The 25011-nt window shown below is 38.2% G+C and overlaps 1 protein-coding gene across 3 annotated transcripts; it reads left to right on the top strand.

Moving 5' to 3' along the window:
* The first annotated feature begins 2102 nt into the window (after positions 1 to 2102).
* On the top strand, positions 2103 to 25011 carry AQP9 (aquaporin 9). Of its 3 annotated transcripts, XM_064157521.1 has the most exons (7): positions 2103 to 2179; positions 2461 to 2589; positions 12699 to 12825; positions 15068 to 15205; positions 17542 to 17660; positions 19286 to 19503; positions 23740 to 25011. In XM_064157521.1, the coding sequence occupies exons 2-7, from the start codon at positions 2488 to 2490 to the stop codon at positions 23900 to 23902; spliced, it is 867 nt and encodes a 288-aa protein (XP_064013591.1). In that variant the 5' UTR covers positions 2103 to 2179; positions 2461 to 2487; the 3' UTR covers positions 23903 to 25011. The 3 variants fall into 3 exon arrangements, with proteins under 3 accessions (XP_064013591.1, XP_064013590.1, XP_064013592.1); XM_064157520.1 differs by lacking the exon at positions 2103 to 2179 and having other exon boundaries at positions 2310 to 2589; XM_064157522.1 differs by lacking the exons at positions 2103 to 2179; positions 2461 to 2589 and adding an exon at positions 2648 to 2721.

Raw genomic sequence — 25011 nt, 5'->3', positions numbered from 1 at the left:
CGATGCTCATGACTAAAAGGCAAATAACATGAAGCATGGATCACATGAGTTAGTAATTATGATCAAAGTTTTCACAGTGTTTACCTTCACATTTTACTTGTCTTTCTTGTAATGCTGCACACGTATTTGTTAGATTTGGGAAAGGTCTTTAGACCCTCTTTTTAACTAGAGCAAAAGGAGAATTTTCTGGGCTGCTTCCTTTTCTATTTGAAAATTCTTCCAAAGTGTAGCACTGGCTTTAAATCGCCAGTCATCGAAAGTTGGAAGGATTTACCAAAGGAGCAATCATTCCCCAGGTACTCTGTTCTATATTTTCTGAGAACATCTGCCTGAATCTTGTTATGGAGCTCAAGAGGACCTTTGGAGTAAACACCACAGATCAAAGTAATGAAGTTAAATCATATGATTAGTATAAAGTATTGAAGAGGGGAAAAAGGCAAAATAGACATATTTGTGTCAATTCTCCATCCTGTAAAAACAGGAAATTGTTATAAATAAGGCAAATGGTCTGGACAAATGAGTAGAGATTTCTATCTCTGACTTGTTATTGCCCTCTTGTTAGCTGACAAATAATGTTAATGTGTTCACATCTGCTATGAGACTAAACTAAGAGATCTCTGCATACTACTTTGTGAGGGAGACCTGCATCTGTTTGAAAGAAAGAATTGCTATGGACAATTAAAAATTGCTTTCATAAATTTATTTAGTTAGTTAGTTATTTAGTTATGATTTTCCTGGAAGAAAGGAAGTAGTTTGTCTCATTCCTGTTGTAATGACTGGCTTCCCTAGCATCCTCTCTGTTCCTCTGTATACATAATTCTGAAAGACTCCTCTCACAGACACAATAAACATATACTTAAGCATGCTGTGATAATGAAGGTCTGAATAATATCTTTGTTTGCAGTGGTGTAGGGTAAAGGTTTTCAAACTGCTGTACACAAGCTGTTTTCAGGGGCTTCTCGGAGGCATCTCCCAGCTGTCTGTGTGAATGCAGACCCGCAGTACAGGACCTGCAGCACTTCTACAACAGTGTGCCTGCACAGGTGCTCACCCTCACTCATGCAGCACCAGTGCAGTCATCTCATAATTTGTCAGCTACACATCCACATGTACACAGGCCAGCATTTTCTGAATTAGCTAAAGGCAGAGTGGTATTTGAACGCAGAGGTAGAAAAAGGTGAGTAAAATAACACAGAAAAACAATTAAGGATTAATTGAACTGGGTGGTTAAGGGATGGAACTAGTGGTGGTAAGGTAACTACAGATCCTGGGAACATGCAGCAGATCCTATCTTGAGGCAAGAAAGAGCACTGATTGGATAAAAGAAATGGCCAGTTTGCCTACTCCTGTCCTATTTGCAGCAGACAACAGTGTCAACAGACCCAAACATATTTAACACCAGGGTGAAACCAAAGCACTGAGCACCTACAACACATGCCAAAATAATCTACCAGAACTGAGCTAAGGCTATGGTGTCAAGTCAACGACAGAAATTTTGGTAAGTCAGCTAGATGGTTACACAACAGTATCACATATGATAACATTATTCAAGATGCTTACGAGACGAGGACTGCAATAGTGTTCTCCAGGAGGCTCAACTCCTATTATAATGCTTCAAATGTACAGCACCTATGCACTTTTAAGCTAAACGTACTGGACACATACAGCCACTCAGTGCCTCACTTGTCTAAGCCCTATATAGTCCCTATATAGGGAGCCACTGGACCAAAGCAGATTTCATTAAACGTTCCTAATTTATTCTGCCTCGTCACTCTTTTGTAAATAGGGTGGGTCACTGGAGAGCAAGGAATTTAATCCAAAAAGAGTACTGTGGGTGAATATGCAAATTCAACATGCTACACCAAGGTAAGATTCCTTCTTGTTTGCTGAAATCCCTCAGAAGTGACAAGATAGAAGCTTTTATTTCCAGGGCAGAGCAAGGCATTCTCACAAGCATTCATTCTCTTTTACAATCTCCCCTTGAAAAGTTTTTGCCTAGCCAATAGTAGCATCGTTTAAATCCCAAACTAGGTCAGTGAGAACTTTTCAACCATATTTTGTTTCCTTACTTTGTGGTTTCTTTTTTTATCCCTTTTCTTTTTAATCAGGGTGACAGGAATGACATTTTATTATTTTTACCAGTAGAAAACAAATTTTAAAAAGTAACATAGCAGGAAAGGTAATGATTAATCCATTCTCAAAAAAAAAAGGGGGTTCTGATTGTGAACTTACTGGTATTATCTAATCAGTGTAAATAGACGTGTACTCAGAAGACACAGGATGGAAAACTCAGGATGAATTGTTAGGGCACGCTGAGTTAGTTCTGTCAATGCCTGCAGTCAGATGATTTCACTGGCTGCACAAGATGAAATCTCATATTTCAATGTATGAGTAAAAGTGTCAAAGTTCAGCTGAAGCAGCAACAAATACAGAACAAATTTTGTGTGTATTTCTAACTAGGGCACCAGAGCAATAGAGGAAGCCAAAATGAGCCGGAAAAGCAAAAGGAGCTTAAAGGAGAAATTTGCCTTGAAGAACAGCTTGGTTAAAGAAGCCCTCTCAGAATTCTTGGGAACTTTTATATTGATAGTAAGTGTGAGCAGCTTTCTTTTCTTCCTACTGATCTAATGTTGGACAGTGTTTGTAAGGGGACACATTTGCTTTTTCTTGTACTGTACCAGCAGTGTGGTTACAGCCTTGAATGAGTAAGTTCTATTTCTGGTAAGTTTGTAATTCCTTTCTTCACTTAATACAATTATCACTGGCTATTATAGAAATAGCTTCATGTGTTACAACTGTCTGATTTCATGTAGGAGCAGAATTTCAGAGAACATTCTGAAAAATCCAGATATGGGCAATGAACAGTAATAATACTCTTGCTTTTGTTTTGTGGGTGTTTGTTTTTGTTGTTGCTTTTTAATCAGCAGTTTATTTGACTTCTGTGAACAACTTTAATTTGCTTTTACAAACATACTGTATGGCACATTAAGAGAATTTCAGCTGAGTTATTTCTGTGCAATATAGAAATTTAGCTGTGATCTGTGGTGATTATTTTGGGAGTTGCATTACCAAGCCTTCAGAGATTTTCTAAGTTGAACTAGGTTTTGTTTTGGTTTTAACTCTACTGCATGAATTACATAGTTGCTTGGTTGTGTAGTACTGCTATAGTTTAATAAATATCAAAACTTACTATTTTCATATATCCCCATATTTTTTTTCTTAATTTCTTGCTCAGTTTTTCTCTGCTTTTTGCACTCACTAGGGCACAAAGCACTACCCTGTGATTTAGCAGGGTAGAGAATAGGTTCAGTAGTAGAGCTGGAAGTCAAGCAGCTGGAGTATTTATGCCAAACTTTTTTTTTTCTCCTTTTAGTCTGAATAAAATAGGCTCGCTCATTGCTAGATAATTCATCATAGTGAAATGACAGGAAAAAATAAGAAGCAGGGCTAGTACTGACATAGTATATTTTATAACTCTAACTGTATTAGCTAAATTTCAAGTAAGTAATCTAAAAAATTCCAGTAGCTCATAAAATACTTGAAAATAATGGTCTTCACCACAATTCAGCCAACTGAAGTGCACAGGCACTAAAGTAACATTATTCTCAAATTTAATACCATCCATAAGACATTATTACAATAAAGAGCACATTTAGAAGCAAGGAGCACAAAGCACTTTACAAACATTAATTAAGTGTCACAACATGCTGATAAGGAGGGGAAATGTCATTATCTTCATTTTATATATTAGCAAACCTGATTACGGCAGATGGCAATGGAAGCCTGTGGCAGAACTCTGAATATAACCCAGATCACCTGACTTCCAGTACTCTGTCCACACGATTCTCCTCCTCTTTCCATTAATACAATTAAGCAAGTGAAGAAGATGTATTATAGTGCAGATTAGACCACAAATGCTATTTAATGTCCTACTGCACGAGACCAGAAGGAAATGCAAACCCAAACCTCATTTTCTACTACATTCACCATATGAACATTGTAGGAAATGAAGCTACAAAATTGTTGATAATCTGAGTTTCTCAATTCTGTATGAGCTTTCTAGTTCCAACCTTATCTTAAAGCAGAGAAGAGGCTCCCATGGATTAAGCTGCAGCTTTCTCACTGTTTGGATACTTCAATTTATGTGTAGATGATGCAAGTTAACTGCATTTTCTGCTGTTATTTATTGCTATTGCATTTAGGCTATGTCAGCTAGTAAGTAGTTTCTCTTTAAGAACAGATAAATATTAAACCCCTAACTTAAATTTGAGCTAATGAGAGGGGCACCCTGGTAAGTCAGAGGGCAGAAACCCTTGCAAAACAGACACTACGTATGTGAAAGTAGTGATAATTTTCTTCCACCATCTTATTCATAGAATGGTTTACGTTGGAAGGGACCTTAAAGATCCCTATGCCTTAATCCTGTTACAAAGTGAAAGTGAGATGAGAGCTGACCACCTACAGCACAGTTAATCCAGATCTTTGCTGAAAGCCATTCCATATGACCATGGTGGGTTTTACAGCTTGTGAGCAGCACCTGCACCAGTGAGCAAAGCAGAGACAAATGTTTCTATTGCTTGCAGGCTCTATCTGGAATTAAATTCTAAATGACTGAACCTTAACTTGTGACCAACCTAGCACCTCTAGCAGTTAGCTGGGTGAAATTGTGTCCCTCCAAACAAACCTCCTTCTGTTTTTCTGGCCAACAACGTCACAGACTACATATTATTAAGAACTTAAACTACCATATCAAGTCTTGCAACGCTATTTGCCAAACTGGAAAATGCACAAAGTGAAATTGCACATCAGGCAAAAAACAAGCCTTCACCTGGGGTTAGAAGGGATCTGCCTGTGATGTTGAGCAGATTTGAGACAAGCAGCCTTGGAAATTAATTAGATTTGGATAACATCTCTTGGTCATCCCTACCTAATATGCTGTGGTTTGCCTTGCTAGTCTCAGAGCACGTAAACAAAATGCTTTTCACATTAAACCAATGTGGAAGGTGAGTTCCAGAATCACAACAGATGTGCTAATTAATGGTCAGACTGGAGATACTCCTCCTGAGATGTCCACAGTCAGGTTCTCTGACCCATCTGCTTGCCCTGTATGACTTCATAATGCAGACACAACTTGAATGAGTCCCTCTCTCTGCTTATCACAGCAGCAAATTTCATCCTCAGCATTCAGTGTTTCTCACTGAATCCTCAAGAACCTGGAAGCACCTTACTGTATAGATGGGTCCAATGGTATACAGAGCAGCTGCCATTATCACCTCTCTGTGTAATCCTGATGGTGATTAGGCAATACTGTACTCTTAGATGTATTCTGATGGGGAAACGTATTTCTTTCTGTATCAACCCTTGAATTCTCCAAGGCATAGAACCACTTCTCTAATTACACTGTGTAACAAGAACTGGGGCAGAAGAACCAAAATGTACAGTCCATAACCAAATCCAAATTTCATGTGACTTTGGTTATGCTGACATTTTGGTTACTGTCTTGATCTACATAGTATATTCTTTGTAAGGTTCCATCAAGCTGAGAAAACACTGCACTTCACCTCTTAGGTGATTTTTATAAAACAAACAGAGTGGCATATACTACTACCCAAAGCTTGGTCTCCAACTGGAGGTGGGTGCCTCTTGCAAAACTGAAACAAACGTTTGTGCATAGAGGATACTGTGCACAAGTATGAATTGAATTCAGGACACCTCATGCTGCAAAACACCCAACCCATCAGAAGGAAGGCTAGCTACCTACTGCTCATCAAAAAAAGGTTGTCTTGTTGAGGTTAAAGAGGTGTTCTTGCACACTGGCATTATTTCTATACATTTATTATTAACAAAATCCATTTTGTTTTCTACACAACACTTCTGTTTCCCTGAAGTCATCCTTTAATTCAGCTGAGTACTCAGCACTGTGAAATAATTGAAAGGAAGGTTATCTAATTGTTCATTTATCAAAACATGTTTATTAGAGAAAAAAAAAATCTGAAGTCACAGGAAATCTTTTGTTTTCAATACAAACAGAAGTTTTCCAGTTTATGACATTTTAGACTTTCAGGTGACTTGGATATTCTGTGTTTTATGAAAAGAGTTAATTTGCATCTTTGCAACATCAGCCCCAACACATAACTCATTTAACCAAGAGGTTCCAGTAAGCTGAACTTAATTTTCCAAGACCTGTAGACAACACTCTTTCCCAGGAAGTTTATATCTGCGGGACTGAAGTGAAGGTGCTCCCACTGAGCCTCACAAAAGACTTGCATCTATCCAACATTCAACTGCAAGTGTAAAACTTGAATTGTTTAATTTGTGTTGTAAAGACACAAATTTAGAGGATGTTTTTTGAAAAGTTTCACTAAATAAAGGTGATTGTCACAACTGAAAACCAGGATAAAAAATAATAAAAGTTAGTTCATATCTTTGTGGTATCAACACTTGAACAAACTATTCTAGCTAAAAGTGAATTCTAGTCAGCTCTCCAAGCCGTGGTCTAGTTTGAAGGCAAACTTATCTCAGTTCCACTAACCCATTCCTCAAAGGTTTCTTTACTTTTAAATGCATTTTATTTTTTTTTCTTTTTCCTAACAGAAAACAGCTCAGGAAAAGAACAATACTCAGACTTTAATTACTTATAACCATGTACTTCCCACTATGAAGGCCCAACAAAGATCCAGCCACCATGTTCTTGCACCCAAAGCAAAGAGTAAACTAAAAGATACATGCACCCTTATACTCACTCCTAAGAGGACAGAACACCTTCTTTCTCAGAAACTGCAATGCCTACTCCTGTGCTCTCTCTGAATGGTAACAGTTCTTTGAGCACCATTGCATGGGCTAAAAACATTTTAAGAGTCTAGAAATATTTTAATTGCTTCAGTTGGTGTAGGAAGCAAAGCAGAGAAGTGCATTTCATCTTAAGAATAAATCAGTAACCTCAGAGGGAAGCAGCACCTATATAAGCTCTTTTTTCTCCTCCAGAAGCTACTAGGTAAAATTTTATTCTCTTGCCTAGCTTTATTTCCTTGCCCCTTTGCAAAGAGCCATGTCTCACTCCTAAAAGTTTGTGCCAGAATATGAAATGTTTCTCTGCCTTTCTTTCATTAGCAAAAAAAAATAAAATCTTCTCTGAAGAAACTGCTTCAAGCCAGTTGCCCTATATAATTCAGGAAAGAAAAGCATTTTAGCATTTAGGGTGAAAAATTCAATATTAATCATAATAAAATATGAGAGAATGTAGACCTTCTCATTCTCTCTAGGTGAGTTCAAACTTTTAATTTTCTTCTATTACATGAGCAAAAACAATAATAAAAAATTTAAAGCCTCAGTTTATATAAAACAGCATAGTCTGCTCCTCAATATTTTCACTGTATTTTTTCCCACAGAACAATTTGAACCAGATCTTCATATGCTTTAAAAGATTAATATACACAATTCATCCAAGGCTTTATTAAATGTACATTCATGTTTCCAACTAGTAATGCTTTCTGTCATTGCAACAATGGTTTCAAAATAGCAGTAATTTGAAGGCTTATGCCAATACTATTTAATTAAATGATAAGGGTGTGTTTTTTCCTCCCTAAAGCTTTATTTTATTAGATAGCAAGTCTGGAAAAAAAAAAAGGGAAATCCATTTGAACCCAAGAGGATATTGGTTGTGTCTCAGAAGATCATCATGAGAAGGGATATAGTGATACTTTTATTACTCCAAGTTTGATTAAATCATATCATACAGAAATCCGTCTCACCCCCACCAGAATATGTAATTAAGAAGAGCCATGTGCTTTTAAAGTATTTAAAAACTACTTTACTGTAAGCTATATTTTTATCTCACCTTAAAAACTCTGAAGTACTATCTGATTTAACCAAAAAAAAAAAAACAAAAACAAAAAAACAACCCCAAACAAAAAAAAAACAACAACCAAATGGGAAAAAAAAAAAAGCAAATAGTAAAAATTAAATTAGATGAAGATTGCTCTTTCCTGGAAGAAAAGGACTGCAACTTGCAACTTGAACTTTTGCAGAGCTAATGCTCTGAATTTTAATAGAACTAAGACAAGTGGCTTTGTTGCTGTTTGCTTTACTATCCCTATTGAAAGAGTGCTTAGGAGCCCCGTCTGAATTAAAATCCTACGTACAGAGCAAAACAGAGCAAAAATAAACTCTGTGTGGAAGGAGTTTCTAATCCATTACAAAACACCTTGTTATGTAATGCAATAGATAAATTCTTAAGCAGACTTGCTTTGTAAATAGAGATTGGAAATGAAACCAAGTTCTAAGATGCAGTCCCAATTAAAGGCGACTAGAAGAATACCAATTTACTCATCAGCCTCCTATCTGAAAAGTTAATTTACTATTTTTATAACCAACACTCTAACCATATATAGAAATATTAACAGGGGGCAGGAGGACTCTACAAGTCTACAATAAACCACAAACAACCTTCTAAGGTTTTCATGGGCAATTTTGGTTGAAAAGATTCCTATTCCCAGTAAAGGGTAAATGCAGCCACTTCTCCCAACCCTCAGACTACTTGCTGCCTGTATCCCTGTTTTTAGAGGCCTAAATATGCAGTGCTAAGTCTGACTGCTTGAAGAAGGCATGGGGAGTTTAAGAAGTGAAATACCAAGGCTTGCTCTCACATGCTTGAGTTTCCCAGCAATATTGTTCTGCTTCTGCACACTCAAAAGAGGTGAATTTAGGACAAAAGACATTCACAGCAAGCACATTGCTTGAGTCTAATATACTGCCCTGCTCCTAAGAGCCTGCCCCTTCACAGCACTGTGCAAGAGTGCAGCAGAATCCAGAGCAGTACTGCAGATCTCTCCAGTCTGGAAAAGGGGAGCAGACAAATTGCAGACTATCAGGAAATGGGTCTCGGGAGAATGGCAGAAGAACGTAGAGGGATGAGTGGTGTGGGAAAGGCACAGGGTTGCTGTCTTACTTAAATCATTCACACAGAAAATTGTGAATTGATGGAGCAGTCCTTGGGGATTATTCATAATGAGCTAAGGTTATTCAGGTATGGCTCTGTCCTGAAAACTGACTAAAATAGACATTTTAAGTTGTTTTTCTAATATTTCTTGATTGAAAGTTTACAGATTTATAATTTATTTGCTCTTTTTTAACTGCTGATGCTGTATTCCTTGCAGCACACTGGATTTTTGTATTCATGTAGAACATTGTCAGTTGTGTGGCCACTGAGGCTATATTCAATGCCCACAGGAACATCTGTGGAACCAAATATAGGTATGTAACTCACCATGGCTTGGCAGCAGGTGATGTACAAGATACAACAAACCATGTCTTTGTCTCCGCACTCCTTAAAAGCTGGAGACTTGGCTGCACTTTTAGTGTTGCAGTAAGAGTGTAAGTCTATGAATGCACATTACCACTAGATCTGTTCAGTAGGAAGGGGACTTTTTATACAAGCATTATGCTTTAAGATGTCTAAAGCTTTAAAGGCCATGCAAAAAAGTAGATTCCCTAAAATTCTGGATTCAGATCTTACAGGAAATCCTACTTACACTGAAAACTTCCATAACAAGCATTTGCAAAAGATAGAAGCAAAATGGTATTTGGGCTTTTTCATGAGTGGGATAAAGTTTTGCAGGAGTAAGAAGACATTATGCTCATTGGAGGCCAGTCATTTTACTTTCCCAACATTAGCCTTGTTACCCAAGACAAAGAGAAGTATCTCATGTCTATGAAGGAAGTTTTTTTGGCAGAGAATACACACACAGCTATTCCACACCCAAAAGTGTTATTTACACAGTAATCTAATTACTTTGTGAACAAAAAGTCAGTACTGAAGCCACTCCAGTAAATTTAAGCACATCAGGCTATAGACAAATGCTATGATGAAAACCTGGTAACATAAGATAAGACAAGGTAAAGACATCTGGCTGTATGGGAGCAAATTAAGCTCCCATCAACTCCTTGTGTTTTAATCAATGAGCTTGCATAGGCACAGCTGATAGTTGAGCTTGGCATAGAAACTTAGAATATTTAGTTGCAAGCTGATGATCTAGTTGGTCTTAACTCATTCAAGCAAAGATTCACAGGGTATTAAATTGCTGCTCATGTAATTACATGACCAGGTGATAATTTCCAGTTATGTCAACCCAGCTCTAGTAGGTATGAGAAATCTTTTTTTCTGTCTTTCTTAAAATGACAGCAGATGGAGAAAATACTACCATGTCATGGTTCACATTTGCAGGTTCAGTTCCCAGTTTCCCCATCCCAGAATGGGCACACACTGATCTATGACTGCAATAGTGTTCACTGGGTATACATGAGCAGTATTCATTTAACCAGTCCACTGAGCAAGATACCAGTGGAGCAGTGTTCAAAGTGGCTTGTTTTCTCGTTTGTAAATAGAGTTTTCAGAGACTAGGTAACAAAATCTGTGTGTCTGGAGTTGTGTATTTCCCTATGACATGCAGAGCAGAAGTTATTATGAAAGAGGGCTACTACACAGCTATGTATCATTCTCTTCAATTCTAGTAATTGGGGAACAGCCTGCTGTTGTTCTTTCCTTTCCTCTTCTGAATTTGTCATTGATAGACACAGATGTGCTTACTGTACCTTATAATTTTCTATACTCATATCCAACCCCTGTTCTCTTTTTTTTTCATCCTCCTTAAAGAAAGGGCCTTTTCTGTGAATTTGCAAAGTTTTGCCTGTGCCACTTCAGAACACAAGTACAAAATTGTAGCTCTAACTGCTTGCCTGAATCAAAACTGCAAAATAGTGTATATACACAGGGTCCCAGGCCAACCTACTGAACTTGTCTGAGGAAGGTCTTTCACAAAATCTCACTTGGTGCAATTTCTGTAACACTCCCTTTGAGAAGTCTGGAAAATGAAGGCTACAGCATGCTGAATCCATCTCTTCTAGATTTGTGCCCAAATCTTAAACTCTATAAATTCCAGCATACACATACTTTCCATGTTAAACATATAAATACATGATGAGTAGAATTATCTCATATGAAGCTTTAAAAAAATCCATGGAATTTAATCTGCAAACCACTAATGTGTATTTTGGGTTTATATCTGTATGTGCACTTGTGCTTTCCATTTGAAATGCTAGGTGCATGATACTGATGGCAATGAGAGAATGCCTAACATAAGCTTATGTCATCCTCTGCACAGCAGTTGACTGCAGCTTGTAATATATCTTGTAACTTTGAATTATACAGTCCAATAAACTACTGCTATCTAACACCACCCTACCCTTGCATAACCTGACAGCTATAACGCTTTGGCACCAGTCATTGTTTTGCTTGCTTGCAGGTTTATAACCACAAGGGAAGAACTGCACCTCAGTATATGACACAGTACCAGGGCATTTTCACAACACAAACTCTGCCAGCATTGCAGAGCTGGTTAAGAATATACTTGTATGGATGGCTTTTCACATTTTGGTATTAGCTACAAGCCTTGGGGAAATAATGGAAACAAAGATATGATTTTGCCTGTTTAAACTGCATCTATTCTAACAGGACTAGCTTGTTAAATCTCTGCCACCAAATCTTAGGCACAGCCTGTTTATAAAGTAGGAGAGATGCATAGTTGGGATGAATTATTTGCAATAGTCAGTGGTGACATACAGTAGTGGAAGAACACTAAAATGAAGCAAGGAAATTAACCAATGGCATTGGCTAAAATTGATTTTATAGGAAGGAAAAACATCTCATTCCCATGTATCATCAAAGGAGGAATGTGTATATAATATATATCCAATTTAATGTCAAAGTAATTAAGGTTGCTCAAGATGAATCTAGTCACATCCCAAAAATTGTATGATTCAGAACACTTACAGTTGCAGAAATGCAAAAAAATTCAGACTACAGATATTACTCAACGGATATTTTCCATAGATAAGGAGATATCCAAGCCAAGGAAAAGCTTTAGAAGTGAAATGAAGTGAACGATCTTAACCGTACACTTAAATGTTTTGCTGAACTTCATTCTGAGGGGAACCAGCATGAAATGGAAGCTAGCTTAAATCCATTGAGAATTCTCCAATGAGAATGATTCAGGTATCCCCACTTTAGTAATTGTTTTGGCTGCAGAGCCAGCCAAATATTTTGATAGAGCAATGTGTGATATCAAGGCAGCATAACAGTAATAAACACTTTAATCTCCATACAGCTGTCTCATTCCTGAGTTCCATAATTATACATTAAAAGATTTTTAAAGTATCTTTCATAGTATTTATAATAACTTTGTCACTGCTTATAACAATAATCTGGAACTGAAAACTCACCACAGAATTAATGGCTGGACTTGATGATCTCGGAGGTCCTTTCTGGCCTGGATGATTCTATGATTCTATGAATTGATTCGCTCTTCACCTTCAGATACAGAGATTTTTTGTAAAGGCTGTGAGATTTTGGTTAGGCTCCAAGTTCTGATGTGTATCCCATCATTGTACTCAAACACTGTTTGAAAGTGAGGTCCTTATTAGCAGACATCCTTCCTGGTCACAGAGCAGGGGAAAATAAAGTGTGAATGTTCATTGCAGCAAAGGCAACATAGGCAACACATGCCATTAATCTCAAATTCTAGCATTGTTAGAGTATTTAACAACATTTTCAGGTATACCTGGACAGCAGCAGGAGTTGCAAACTAATCAATAACATTTTATGGATACACTCATGATTTTACTTTTCCTCTTTCAAAATACAGGCACTTGGATGTGGCTGTGTGGGACAGGCTGTCCTCAGCCGAGGAGCCCATGGTGGGACCATGACAATAGCCATTGGATTTGCAATGGCAGTCACCACAGCAGTTTATGTATCTGGGGGGGTTTCTGGTAAGTGATTTTTTTTATATATATAGCATCTATTGCTATGGGTTTAAGGCTATAATTTTAAATTACTCCCATGTCATGGTATAAATTATGTATCTAGCTATAGCAAGCACCACTAACCTGTCCTGCATTTGTTTCTTTAAGGGGTATTTGTCTCTATTATACACAAGATTATAGTTCAGTCCCAGCAGGGCAGAGCAGTTGCAGATGATGCAGTGCTGTGCTTCCTGTGTTTTTCTCTCAGCAAAGGATTCTGCATGCAGTGCATTTTCTCTGTTGAAGAGGAACAGATTATTTCAACAGGCTGTCACTATCCAACATATGATTACTACTTTAGAATATTAGTTCCTATACAGAGTATTAGTAAATTCTGTGGCTCTTTGGCACACTTAGTGAATTTGAGCTGTTTCATCTACAAAACAGTTCCCTTTCTGCTTTTTTTTACATCTAATTTTCATCAATGTCTAAATAATTTCCCACCTTTTTTCCAACATAACATTTCACACAAATTCATGACTGTGATCACTGCAGGCACAAAAGAATGGGGAACACACTCTCTGAAACAGACTTTTTCTTTTTAACCAGTATACCAGTGGCACAAGAACTAAGAATCTTTTAACCCTTCTATTGTCAGCATGACAGATGACTCTCGCTTCCAAATTTAATGTCAATCACACATCTCTAATACTATTCTGATTTGTCCTGGCCATCATAATTGCCCAGTATTATATACAGGTGGGGAACAGTATCAACTGTTGAAAGAAAGGAAAATTATTCATTCCAGTCAGAGTAAAGAACAAAAGACAAGATAACAATTTCTCAAAATTCAGATGAAGGGCTGTTAACTAAGGTGCCATCCATCTATTTTCTCTGTACTGAAGAATTTGAATCCTTCAGCAAAGAATTCAAAATTAATTCGAGACTGGTGCTACTCAGTCAGCATTTTGGAAATGATACAAAGGAGGTTTTTATCCAGCTTGTTATCTGTGTTTGTCAGTTCATTATGTATCAAAGGTGCCTGGATTTCATAAGATAATGACTCACTGACCTGAAGTGCAAACACTGAAACTGTACATAGAGGCTCTTTCTTCATCACTAGCTTTTGACAGACAAAGGTCATGCTCTTTTAGTTATTTTATTAAAAAACTAAGGCCATTTTTTCTGGCAACCATGCAACTGCCATGAGACTTTACCTGGAAGGTAAGCAGTGGAGCCGCTATGTCCTTGCAAAATTTGGGCTTCGCTGTACTTTTACTGTTGACTACTTTTTAGTCTGTTTATTTGGCAATTTGTAACTCTTAAGTGTTACATAATTGTAAAAAATGAAGTTTTCCAAAAGCTTTCAACACTTTTAAAAAATGTTGATAAAAGATGTCGAGGGAAGTGACTAGCATGTGACTTAAAAGATATTTTAGCAACTGGAATTGTTGGAGAGAATGTCAGTGTTGCTGAAATCTTTCCCATGTGAGCTTAGGTGTAGCTACTGCTAAATACAAAGGAAGGAAATTCCACAGGAAATAGAATTCTGTTTCAGCTCAGCTGCTTTATCGGTTTCCTTATCATGGACCTTTCTGGAGTGTGTAAGAGCTTGATGAAAACATGTGATGAAAAACTAAGCACTGCTGTTCACAGATCTTGTCTAGGCATAGATCACCAATAGTCAGCATGAAGCTGGATAGCCATAATATTGTTTTATTTTACCTTCATGAAAACTGAGTGTCTAAGTAATCCTGGGTTCAAGAGTGGAATATAATCATGACTTAAATCCAGGGTACTCCAGATCTGCCTCAAGATATGTGATCAAACCAATAATACTTCTTAATCTTAATACATGCTTGCTAAACTGAATGAATGTTCTGTTGCCTCAGTCCTCTCTTAAAAATAAAAAGCCAAAGTCCTTGAGGAAAGAGAGTACCTGCAGAATGATGGAGCCTCCCACCACAATCAATAAGGTAGACTTAGGCTTTTTCTAGAAAAGCTTTCTATAGGTCTATACACAACAGTCTCGTAAATTGCAGTCTGCACACACCAGAAGGGAAGCTGGATCTTGGTGGCTTTTCTCATTCCACTCTAATTTCATCCAACTTGTTTCAATTTAAGCGCAGTCAGCATTTAATTACAAAACAACATCTAGAAAAGCATGTGCTAGTCTGATGCTGAAAAGTGCCTACATTTTTACAAATCCTTCACCTATTCTCATGTATCTGTGTCATCCACAGGACTTATTTAGTGATTTATTTTTCAGGTGGTCACATAAACCCAGCCGTTTCATTAGCCATGTGCGTGACTGGAAGATTAAAATGGAGCAAATTACCAATTTACATATTAGCACAACTCCTGGGAGCATTCGTTGGAGCAGCAGCTGTCTTTGGGATTTATTACGGTGAGTACACCTTAGCCATGCTCACAGGACAAACTAGAGGTCAGCATTTGCTAGGGCCCCAGTTTTTCAGTGAATGCCAGGCAGGCAGAGGACTGTTCAGACAGGGCTAATGTCAGGACTGAACCTAAAGCCATAAAGAATGTGAAAAGCATAAAGAGTTTAAAGTAAAAAAAAAACAAACTCAAATGTTCCAGATATCCTACAACTTTTCTGAAATACCAATACTCCAGGAAATGTTTTGAAATTTAGAGAAATTATTCATGGGAAATCAGATACCCTGAGATCACATATTTCTCAGTAAGGATTTTAAATTACTTAATAGCCAGGATATAGTGCTATTCATCTTCCAGCAAATTGGAAACATTAAAGACCTGATTCAAGTGCCTGTAGGCAAGTATCATCAACACTGCTCATTGAAGTTACAGGATATGAGATCAAGTCCCTCCTGACTAAACTTCAGACCACCCTGGAGAAGTAGGTCTCCCAAGGCAATGACCTCTGGGTAGACTGATAAAGGGGTCACATATTAGAAGTGGAAAAAAGAAAATAAAAATTACCCTTACCCTTGAGGCATGTTGCTTTTGCATGGTATACCACAACAGCCAAAAAACCTTAGTAACTGACCCTGATTTGATGAACCCCCTCAAGTCTGATCAGTTGCTTCATTCACCTACTCCAAAACTCTGCTTCTACTGTCCTAACCCATCTCCTCCAAAGCCTCTTATGGGCATTATGTCTGCAGACAACGCTGATCTAGGTGCAACAGAGAGATAAACAAACGTAGAAATGCCTGTTGGATGTCATCTAGGTACTCAGCACTAATAGTAATCACAAATGGAAAAATCTTCAGGAACTGTGGTAACTGTTCTGGGTTTGATGGGTTTTTTGGATTGTTTGTTTGCAGTTGGGAGACTTGGAAAGTGAGCCTTTTTTTGTGTGTTTGGTTTGGACTTTTTTTGTTTGCTTATTTTTTAAGTTTAAAATTCTGACACTGTGGGATTCCAGAACAGGATTTATGCCTGAATCTAACTCCTCCTCATGCCAGACACAAGGATTAGCGCTGTAGCTAGGATGCAGCAGTACATCAAAATGCATGTGTTTTCTGCCAAAGGGTAGCATTAGAACAGGTGGCCAAGATAGGGAACCTAGTGACAGGGTTGGATTTGAAGGCTTCTTTTGGTTATTAGGGCGTGCAGGATTTTTTCATATCACTCCCTCCCTCTGCTAAGTACTTTTGCATCCCTCTTGTTCTTATTAATTCCCAAACATCTCCTGTATGTTTTCCTTCCTGCAGGTGTTGTGTAATCACTGAGGTCCACCAAAAAGTCACTGGGAGAAAAAGAGACATAGGAGCTCAATGTCTTCCCCATACACATGTATTTGAACTAGGTGCTTTCATTCTAAGCGATGTCCCTGAAAGAGTGAGGGAATGTATCTGCTATGCTGCTAAGCTTGAGGCCTTTTTAAGGTACAAAGTAAATCACAGCTGCGAAATTTTCTTTTCCTTATCTCTTTTTTTCCCCTTTAAGAGTTAAATGCTGTGAAATAATCCAACACTGTAAATGACAGTACCTGACCAAATTAATTAACTAAATATTCTCTGCACCCATATGGTGTCCTTAAGCAAAGCTACAAAAAAACAGTGGCAAAAGAGAAACGGATTTGTCTGAAGGAGAAACTAACAATCCTCACCATAATGTTAATGGGAGTCGGGAAGCTGTTTCTCTACTCACAAGTATGAGCTCATCACTGGACCCACTAGTGAAATGAAGGCATAGTATTTCTCATTTATGTCCATCTTCATCAGTCTTCTCCTATTTCTAACATTTCAGGTATTGCCAAAGCAGCAAATTATTCTGACACGGAAGTAATAATATATATTTAAAAGATTTAAATATAGTAGCTCAGGAGAGTTCATTCCCAGAAGAAGTCATTGCACAGCTGCTAAGTGGAATAGGGGATTCCACAACAATGCAAAAATCAAGACATTACATATTTTTGGGGGCATTATGCCAAATGCAGCACTTCTTGGAGAATAAAGTAACTGTTCAGAAGTAGAAAATGCTCCTTGGCATGATTTTGAAGCAACAAATAGAGGGGAAAAAGCCCCACTGTTGAAAGCTGTGATAAACGAGTACTTCACAAGGCACAGGAGGAGAGATGAGACAGAAGGGTACCACTTAGTAAGCACATCACCTTCACTCTGTTAACCACACTCACAGGAAAAATGATCGCTTCCAGCTGAGAATGTGAAGTGCACAGGCTTATTACATTCTAGTCATAGAAAACCCAGTGCTTATGGAGACATGCAATCAAGTTATGGTTCTTTTCTGTAGATGCCTTTATGGAGTTTAGCAATGGAACATTAGAAGTTACAGGACCTAATGCAACAGCACATATCTTTGCAACATATCCAGCTCCATATCTATCCCTCATAAATGGATTTGTAGATCAGGTAAGTCTTGCTGTCTTTGTTCTACAAATTAAATATAGTGAAAACTGTAAAACCAAACAGTAAAAAAAAACCCCACAGATCTCTAATAGGTATGATGCATCTAACTGTTTTGGTCATATGTCACTGCGTTCAGTAGCAACGATGATGCAGTGCTGTTTGTGGGGGTCAAAGTTCAGTCGTATTTTACAAGTAAAACAATTTCAAGTTGTTCTTTTCACATACATCATATTAATTGTTGCACTCTACAGCTTTAATGCAATACATGTAAGAGGTTTTCCCCATCATAAATTAATGTTTCTCCATAAACTTCAGCTGAGCTGTGTCCATTTACATCAAAATCCATCCCATTTTGTGGACCTGTTATTCCTTAAGTAATGCTTAAGCAGCCAGTTTAACACATCTTGAACAACTGAGTTTTCTGCTACCATCCATCTCCTCTCCAACCTTCTTAATTTGTATTAATTGTTATTTTTTCAAATTAATGAGGCTGGGAAAAAAGATCTCCATTTCCAATCTACCCTCCAATCTCATCCAACATTGAAAAATGAAGTTTTGTGTCTTCTACCCACTTCTAATCAATTTGTTTCCTTCTTCAGTCACACAGGAAAGAAATACTCTGTAAGTAGGTTACAAAAAACTAGAGACTGTTGAAGCACAGGAATTCCTTATGTAAAGGCTTGAAGATTGTGCAATCTCACTTCAAAAAAATCCAAACATTGTTATGAAATTTTATGAGAGATAATTCTTATCTTTGGCTCTGTCAACAGACTTCTCCATAAAATCTTCTTACACATTGATACTTTAAAACAAATATAAAACCAGAGGAAATAAAAACAATTTAAAAATACTTCCAAAGCTAAGTGTCTTTAAATCAGTATAGAAATGTAATGTTTCGACGTAACTGAAACTTTTGTGTGTTGTTCCCCCAAAGTTAATGGTTAACAAAATCAACATTTACAAATCATTGGATTCAAGCAAATCAGTACTTCTGTCAAAGCAATTCCAAGAAAATTTCCCTCATCAGCTCAGCTACCATATGTAATACAGAGTTCATGCTGCAGTTACACCTGCAACCTTAGTTTAGGTCATTCCTAATTTTGAATCTGCTCGGTTTTGACATTACAGATGTCACTTCCCTCTCCCCATCCCCATCTCCCCCCCTCCCCTTACTTTATTTAGTAGCTGAATGCATGTATAGTCAAATTTATCAGCCTGAGCTACAGTGATACAAAATACTTATATCAATGTAACTAATTGTGTTGGCATAGCAAAATTACCCCAAATGAAGTAAATGGAACTGTTAAATTGATGTGGTAGCAAGGCGTCAGAACTCATACAGTAGATGCTATTTAAATCCTCTACACTTTCCACACCAGGTTGTTGTAGATTTTTAAGTTTCAAATGTCCTCAGCACATTTATTCTATTTTTCTTTCAGCACAGATACCAAAACTCTTCATTACTGTGAAACAGAGAGGCACCAGCTCCAGATTTTGCTGTTCTGTAGTGTGACAAATCTAACTATCAGCTCTAAGCCACCACAGTCCACAGACCTGCCATAGCCTCTCTTGATCACTGAAGGAATTGGCATGTACTTATTCAATACTCTTTTATTTCCATTGACCAGGTGATGTCAACAGCTGTTCTTCTTGTGGTTGTATTTGCTATTTTTGACACCAGAAATAACAGTGTACCAAAGGGCCTGGAGCCAATTGCAATAGGACTTCTTATAATTGTTATTACTTGCTCCTTGGGAATGAACAGCGGCTGTGCCATGAACCCGGCCAGGGATCTAGGCCCAAGGCTCTTCACAGCCATTGCAGGATGGGGGATGGAAGTATTCACGTAAGTATGCCTGGATTTGAACTAAAATGCTCTTGGCTAAAGTTGATTCCAAGGAAGTAAGATCCTGATTCAACATGGTACCAAGTCATACTTTATATACATATAGGTAATTCTTTGCATACCACAAGAAGCCATTCATGCACTTTAAGCCAGACATTCTCTAGGAACTAGGCTTTAAAAAGGATTTCCTGCTCCTAGGACAAATCAAACATGCATTATCTCTAATATCAATCATTGTTTCAGGCAGACCCTTCCCAAAATATTACAGATTCTTAGAGGTCACTCAAAACATAAGAGTGCTTTCTTCTCTTACACTGCAGCTTTTAAACAAAATGAAGAAAAAAAAAGGAACCATGGGAGAGTTAGTTGGGAGTATTTATTGGGTGCTGTAAAAAACAGAGAGGTATTAGATTGATTTAACCTATTATTACCACTGAGTTATTGCAGAAAGACACAACAGTCTAAAAGCCTGACTTCCTGCCTGGGAGCGAAGGAGTGAATGAAAGAGAGCTCTCTTCATTTTCCCACATCTCAGAGCAGACTCTCAAATCCCTGTGCATGCATGTGTGCACGCACGCACACACACACACTCTTGGCTGGCCAAATGCACAGCTAATTATTTGCACATCAAATCCACAGCTTACCCATAACCAGTGTAAGAGGTGCTCTGGGGTATCTAAGTAAGAGTAATCTGTCATCAGGAGATAGACTTTTTAGTTTGTTTTTCCAGTTATTCCCAGTTATTTACAAGTAGGAATCCCCAGAAGTATTGCAGACCACTAGAGAGCCCTGGTTAATAGAGACTTCATTTTAGCTACTTCACATGTACAAATAATCTGTATTTATTTAGTATGACTTCCATCTACATAAATCACATGCCTTAGTAGAGAAAAGCAGTAGCAAAGCTTTTTCTCACACACAAAAAAAGCCAGGCACAGCATAGAAGAAAGAGGCACAGTCATGTCACAGGCCAACCTAAAGCTCTGATGTAACACAGCTCTGGGCTGCTCTTGGTAGGAGGTCAGCTCTCCATTGAGATTAGCTCCACACTTTTCCTTTCAAGCAGCTCTTACCACTGTGCCATTAGAAGTAGTTGTTGACTATGATGGTAATTACAGTGTCATGTGCTGCAATCTCCAATAGACTATGAAACTGCCTATTTGCTGAAAATATTTGGAAGCCTTGATTGTATTCTGGCATACTAAGAAATTTTAATATGAGAAAGTATTAAAAAGGAAAAAAAAAAAAAAAAGGGGGGGGGGGGGGGGGGGGGCATGTATTGAAAAGGGAAAAAAAGATACATGACATTGCTGGTCATTGCCCAGATAAATTTACAGCAGCATCAGGTATGTAAAAATTGAAGAAGAAAAGGCTTTCTCCCTGCCTTCAGTTCTAAGGCTACAGATATAGCCAAAAATAAACTGCATGATAATACAGGTATATGTTCTCATCTATTTACAGCACAGATCCAGGAAGAACTTGAGCTTTGTTAGGTAGATGGAAGCTCTAGATCAGTTACAGACTGTGGGAGAAGTCTGAATGACTGTAGGTGGGATCCTAAATCTTCTAATGCTCTGATGGTATTATATGCAAGACACAAGTCAGTCTTGCACGCATAACGTGCAAGTGAAGCAACAACTGTTGTCAGTTAATCCTTGAATGCCTCGGTTTAACTAGAATTCACAACCCGGAGGCAGATACTTAAGTAAAAGGCATGCCCAGGAACTGGGACTTATACCTGAAACCTCCAGTGACATGAGAAGTGTGCTGCACAAATGGAACAATTGGAAACACTGCAGAGAGAGCGAAAATTATTGGAGTGAGGGTGAAAGTAGCACTTTGGAGCAACTCACAAGGTGACTGTGCAGTCTGGGTCAGCAGTGTTTGAGTGCTGCCTAAAGAGTAGTGAAAAGCGGCTCTACAGAGCAGTGTTTTCGCGCTACCATTTGAAGACTATTTCACAGCAAGCTTAGTGGGGGCTCTTCCGCAGCCTTGCTGAGGCTGTTTGACCACCTCGGCAGTGTAGATGGTGCAGCGTGGCCGCAGCGCGGCGAGAGCTGGGGCTAGCAGAGCTTGGCCGCCGCCGACGCGGTAACGCTGACACCTCGTGGCCGCTGCATCCGCGTAGGGGAGCCATCGTCCGAAGCAAATGAAACTGCATTTCGGGAAGGGTCAGGAAATGCACCTCTTGTCGGCACATGGACCATGGATCTGGGCGGCGAGCTGGCCTCTGAAATATTCTGTAGTACCTCCGGAGCGCAGACGGCAGCCGGACACTTCCCGCACTGGGGAATATCGGCATCATCCTGGCGCTTCTTACAGCAAACAGCCTTATCTCACTGTCCCACACCAGCTGGCTAGGTGAAAAAGATAGTAGTAAGCCTAAAATGAGCCAAAGGTCCCAGTCCGTGTAGTTTATATGCCGTAGTTTCCTGGCAATTTCTGCAGTTAACCGAAGCGCCACTCACCAGTCCTGGCCTTCACAGCCAGCTGCCTCATCTGCCCAACAGCCAGAGCTGGTGATGACAAAGGGAGAGATGGATGTTTCATTCTTGCTTGCAGCAAAACTGAAAACTGGGGTGAAGCTAAGGTATAAAGGAGCTAAGGTTACTTCAGTGAAGCTATCTGTGCCTTCACAACGAGTATCTTGCTTCTGTGACAGACGATTGAGTATTACGGAAATTCATAACCTGATGTGACCTGATGTTATTTCAGCTTTGGCATTACCCTCTACAAATGTTTTACACCAACTGCCTTAGCAGAGTGTGTTTAAACTGCAGGTGACAGCAGCTGTGCAAACACAGGTCATGATTTGGAGAAGATTATGCAGGAGCCAATGAGGTGCATGTCAGTTCATGAAACAAGCTGAGAGAAATCTGCCAAGAAACACCTTCATTAGATGCTGATGTGTACACACGGGCACACACAAAAGAATACATGCACATACTTGATATAAATGTTGTTGTGCTGATTAATTCAGTAAAACCTTAGTCCATGCATGTTCCAGAAATTCAGACACTCAAAAACCAACAGATCTATAAACTCAACATAAAAATATCAGTTGTCATTTTATATCCTCAGGGAAAAACATAAATAATTCTGAAAGCAAAACGTGCATATCCAAGGCACTTCTGAACAAGGACTAGTAATCAATAGGACACTCTGAGATTAACTCTTGTGTCGATATCTAACCATAAGTTCATTTCTGCATAGATCTATACAACTGAGAGGTGTCTTTACAGTTTAAAAATTCCCCTGGCAGCTCCCTGTAAACTTCCACTCGCATATGAATTTCTCCCTTTATATTTCTAGCAGAGAATAAAAAAAACTAAGTTACTTCTCTGTATGCATGAAATTGAAGTGGCTGGGTTTTTACTCCAGACTCACATAATTATTACAGCATGCTATCGAAACAAGACAACTTCATGTAGAGTTAGGAATGTTTGTGCTCTGAACACAGTACTCAACATTTTACTGTCTGAATGTGGAGATCCAGGAAAGGGAGAACAATTCTACCAACCCAAGACTTCCGCATAAAGAGGCTGTTATTGATTATTTGATATCTTTAATGGTGGATTTGTTTCTTTAACAATGTTTATAGATCTACACATTTAAAATTAAATCCCAGCAATTATACAAATATTTCAGTGGAGCCTATGTGCTGGACTTTCTTAACGAACACAATAATTCTACAAAAGATTAACTTTTATGTGTATGAAACGTCTGAATGTTTATTTACCTCATACTGAAAGACCCCACATTATAAACAGACGTAAGATGCTGCATCATGAAATCTGAAACTTGGCCACTCTGGTCAAGTATAATCTACTTTACAGTCACTGTGTTTTATTATATCCCTTAAGGCAAATACACTCAAAATTCACTATAATCTGTCATACTTGTCAAGAAGAGCACTGTATACTGTTGCAGGCCTGAAGACCATTTTCCACAAACTATTCCGTGCCCCAAGCCAGACAAGAAGTAAAGGGACCTTATTTACTAAGGAGCAAGTACAGCACACCAGCATGTCTGGTGGTTGTCACCATTTCAATTGCAACATGGGCAGGACAGATGGCAGTGTCATCCATTCACATAATCATAAGGCAAAATAGAAAGGTCTACAGTGTTGTGAGTGCCATCATATTTATTCACGATAAAGCAGGGTGTTCACTACAGCAACAAATGAAAATAATTCATGTTCTCTCTTTCTCTCTTTTTTTTTTTTTCGTCTTGCAGAGCTGGAAATAACTGGTGGTGGGTCCCTATAGTTGCACCCATGCTGGGAGCTGTCCTTGGAGCAATGACCTATATTGTTTTAATTGAAATCCATCACACAGATAATGAGCCAGGAGAAGAAAATGATGTGTATGACAAATATGAATTGTCCAATATGGAGTAAGAAGTGAAGACTTTTTGCTCTCACTTTGTTGTGTGGCTTTTACACAAATGAGTATTTGAGCCATTTTATAAAACCTGTATGCCTCAATTAAAAATTCATATTTCAAAGGAGAAAAATCTATACAGAAGACAAGTTCAAAACCAACCACTGGTGTGATTACATTCAAAACTGGGTACCTGGGGGTGGAAAGTGTAATTTTTTTTCATATGACTTTCAGATTATCTCCTAGGCAAGTGTAGTGAGATAAGGCAGTGACCTGCTAATTCAACGTATGTGATCTTAATGATCTTGCCTAGTTAACTGAAAATAAATGAGATGTTACTGCAAGCATAGGTAGGTAGCAGCTTCAATGCTGAATTAATGTGTGAGAATATAACTTATTTTATATAGCCATTATTTAATAAAACTAATTATTTAGAAAACTAAAAACAATATCCAAATTGCCTAAATGTTAACTGAAGTAGTTTTAACTTACTAAACTGGAGTCACTAGCTGAACAGCAAAGAATCAACTCATCAGTGATGGGGTTTAGTAACTGAAGATACGATCACAAAGGGCAACAGCTGTGATATAAGGTCAACACTAAAAAAGACAAAGGTTTACTTCTGCACAGTTTCTTTAGTGAACAGTATCTAGTTACTTTTAAACTAATTCCCTGACTTTTATGGTACTCAATATTAAAAGCCTAACTTAGAATACTAATCTGACCATATGTTTTTGTATTTCCTGGATAAAGTTTATTCCTGTAAAGACTGTCCAGCAAGATGCTTATGCTGTGCCAAAATCAGCACAAGGCCCAGGTCTATAAAAGGTTTAAAGTGACCTTCTGCTGCTAATCTACGTGAGAGGATTTAATCTGCTTTGTGGGAGTAATTTATATTTTGGTAGCAGTAATTAAAATTAGAAACTGGTCTCAGACCTAGTCCTAGATCGGAATTCCCCAAGGAAGGCCATCTCCACTTTAGACTTCTGAAGCATGGGTTACCTGTCACAAAAGATAAGTGGTTGGATATACATCACTTCCTAAATATCCATCCTTGAAAACTGAAGGTTTTTTCTGATTAACTATTGTGAATTGAATGTATCTGATTAAATCAAAGTAACTCCTA

This window comes from Pogoniulus pusillus, chromosome 17 (genome assembly GCF_015220805.1).
Source record: "Pogoniulus pusillus isolate bPogPus1 chromosome 17, bPogPus1.pri, whole genome shotgun sequence".
Taxonomy (NCBI): domain Eukaryota; kingdom Metazoa; phylum Chordata; class Aves; order Piciformes; family Lybiidae; genus Pogoniulus; species Pogoniulus pusillus.
This window is presented reverse-complemented; position numbering and strand designations above follow the sequence as displayed.

What these genes read in the sequence shown, in the direction of transcription:
- AQP9 (XM_064157521.1), top strand. Translation starts at nt 2,488, where the DNA reads ATGAGCCGGAAAAGCAAAAGGAGCTTAAAGGAGAAATTTGCCTTGAAG. An exon ending in TGGGAACTTTTATATTGATA is followed by an intron (nt 2,590 to 12,698) that starts GTAAGTGTGAGC and finishes TTCAAAATACAG; the next exon opens with GCACTTGGATGTGGCTGTGT. An exon ending in TGTATCTGGGGGGGTTTCTG is followed by an intron (nt 12,826 to 15,067) that starts GTAAGTGATTTT and finishes TTTATTTTTCAG; the next exon opens with GTGGTCACATAAACCCAGCC.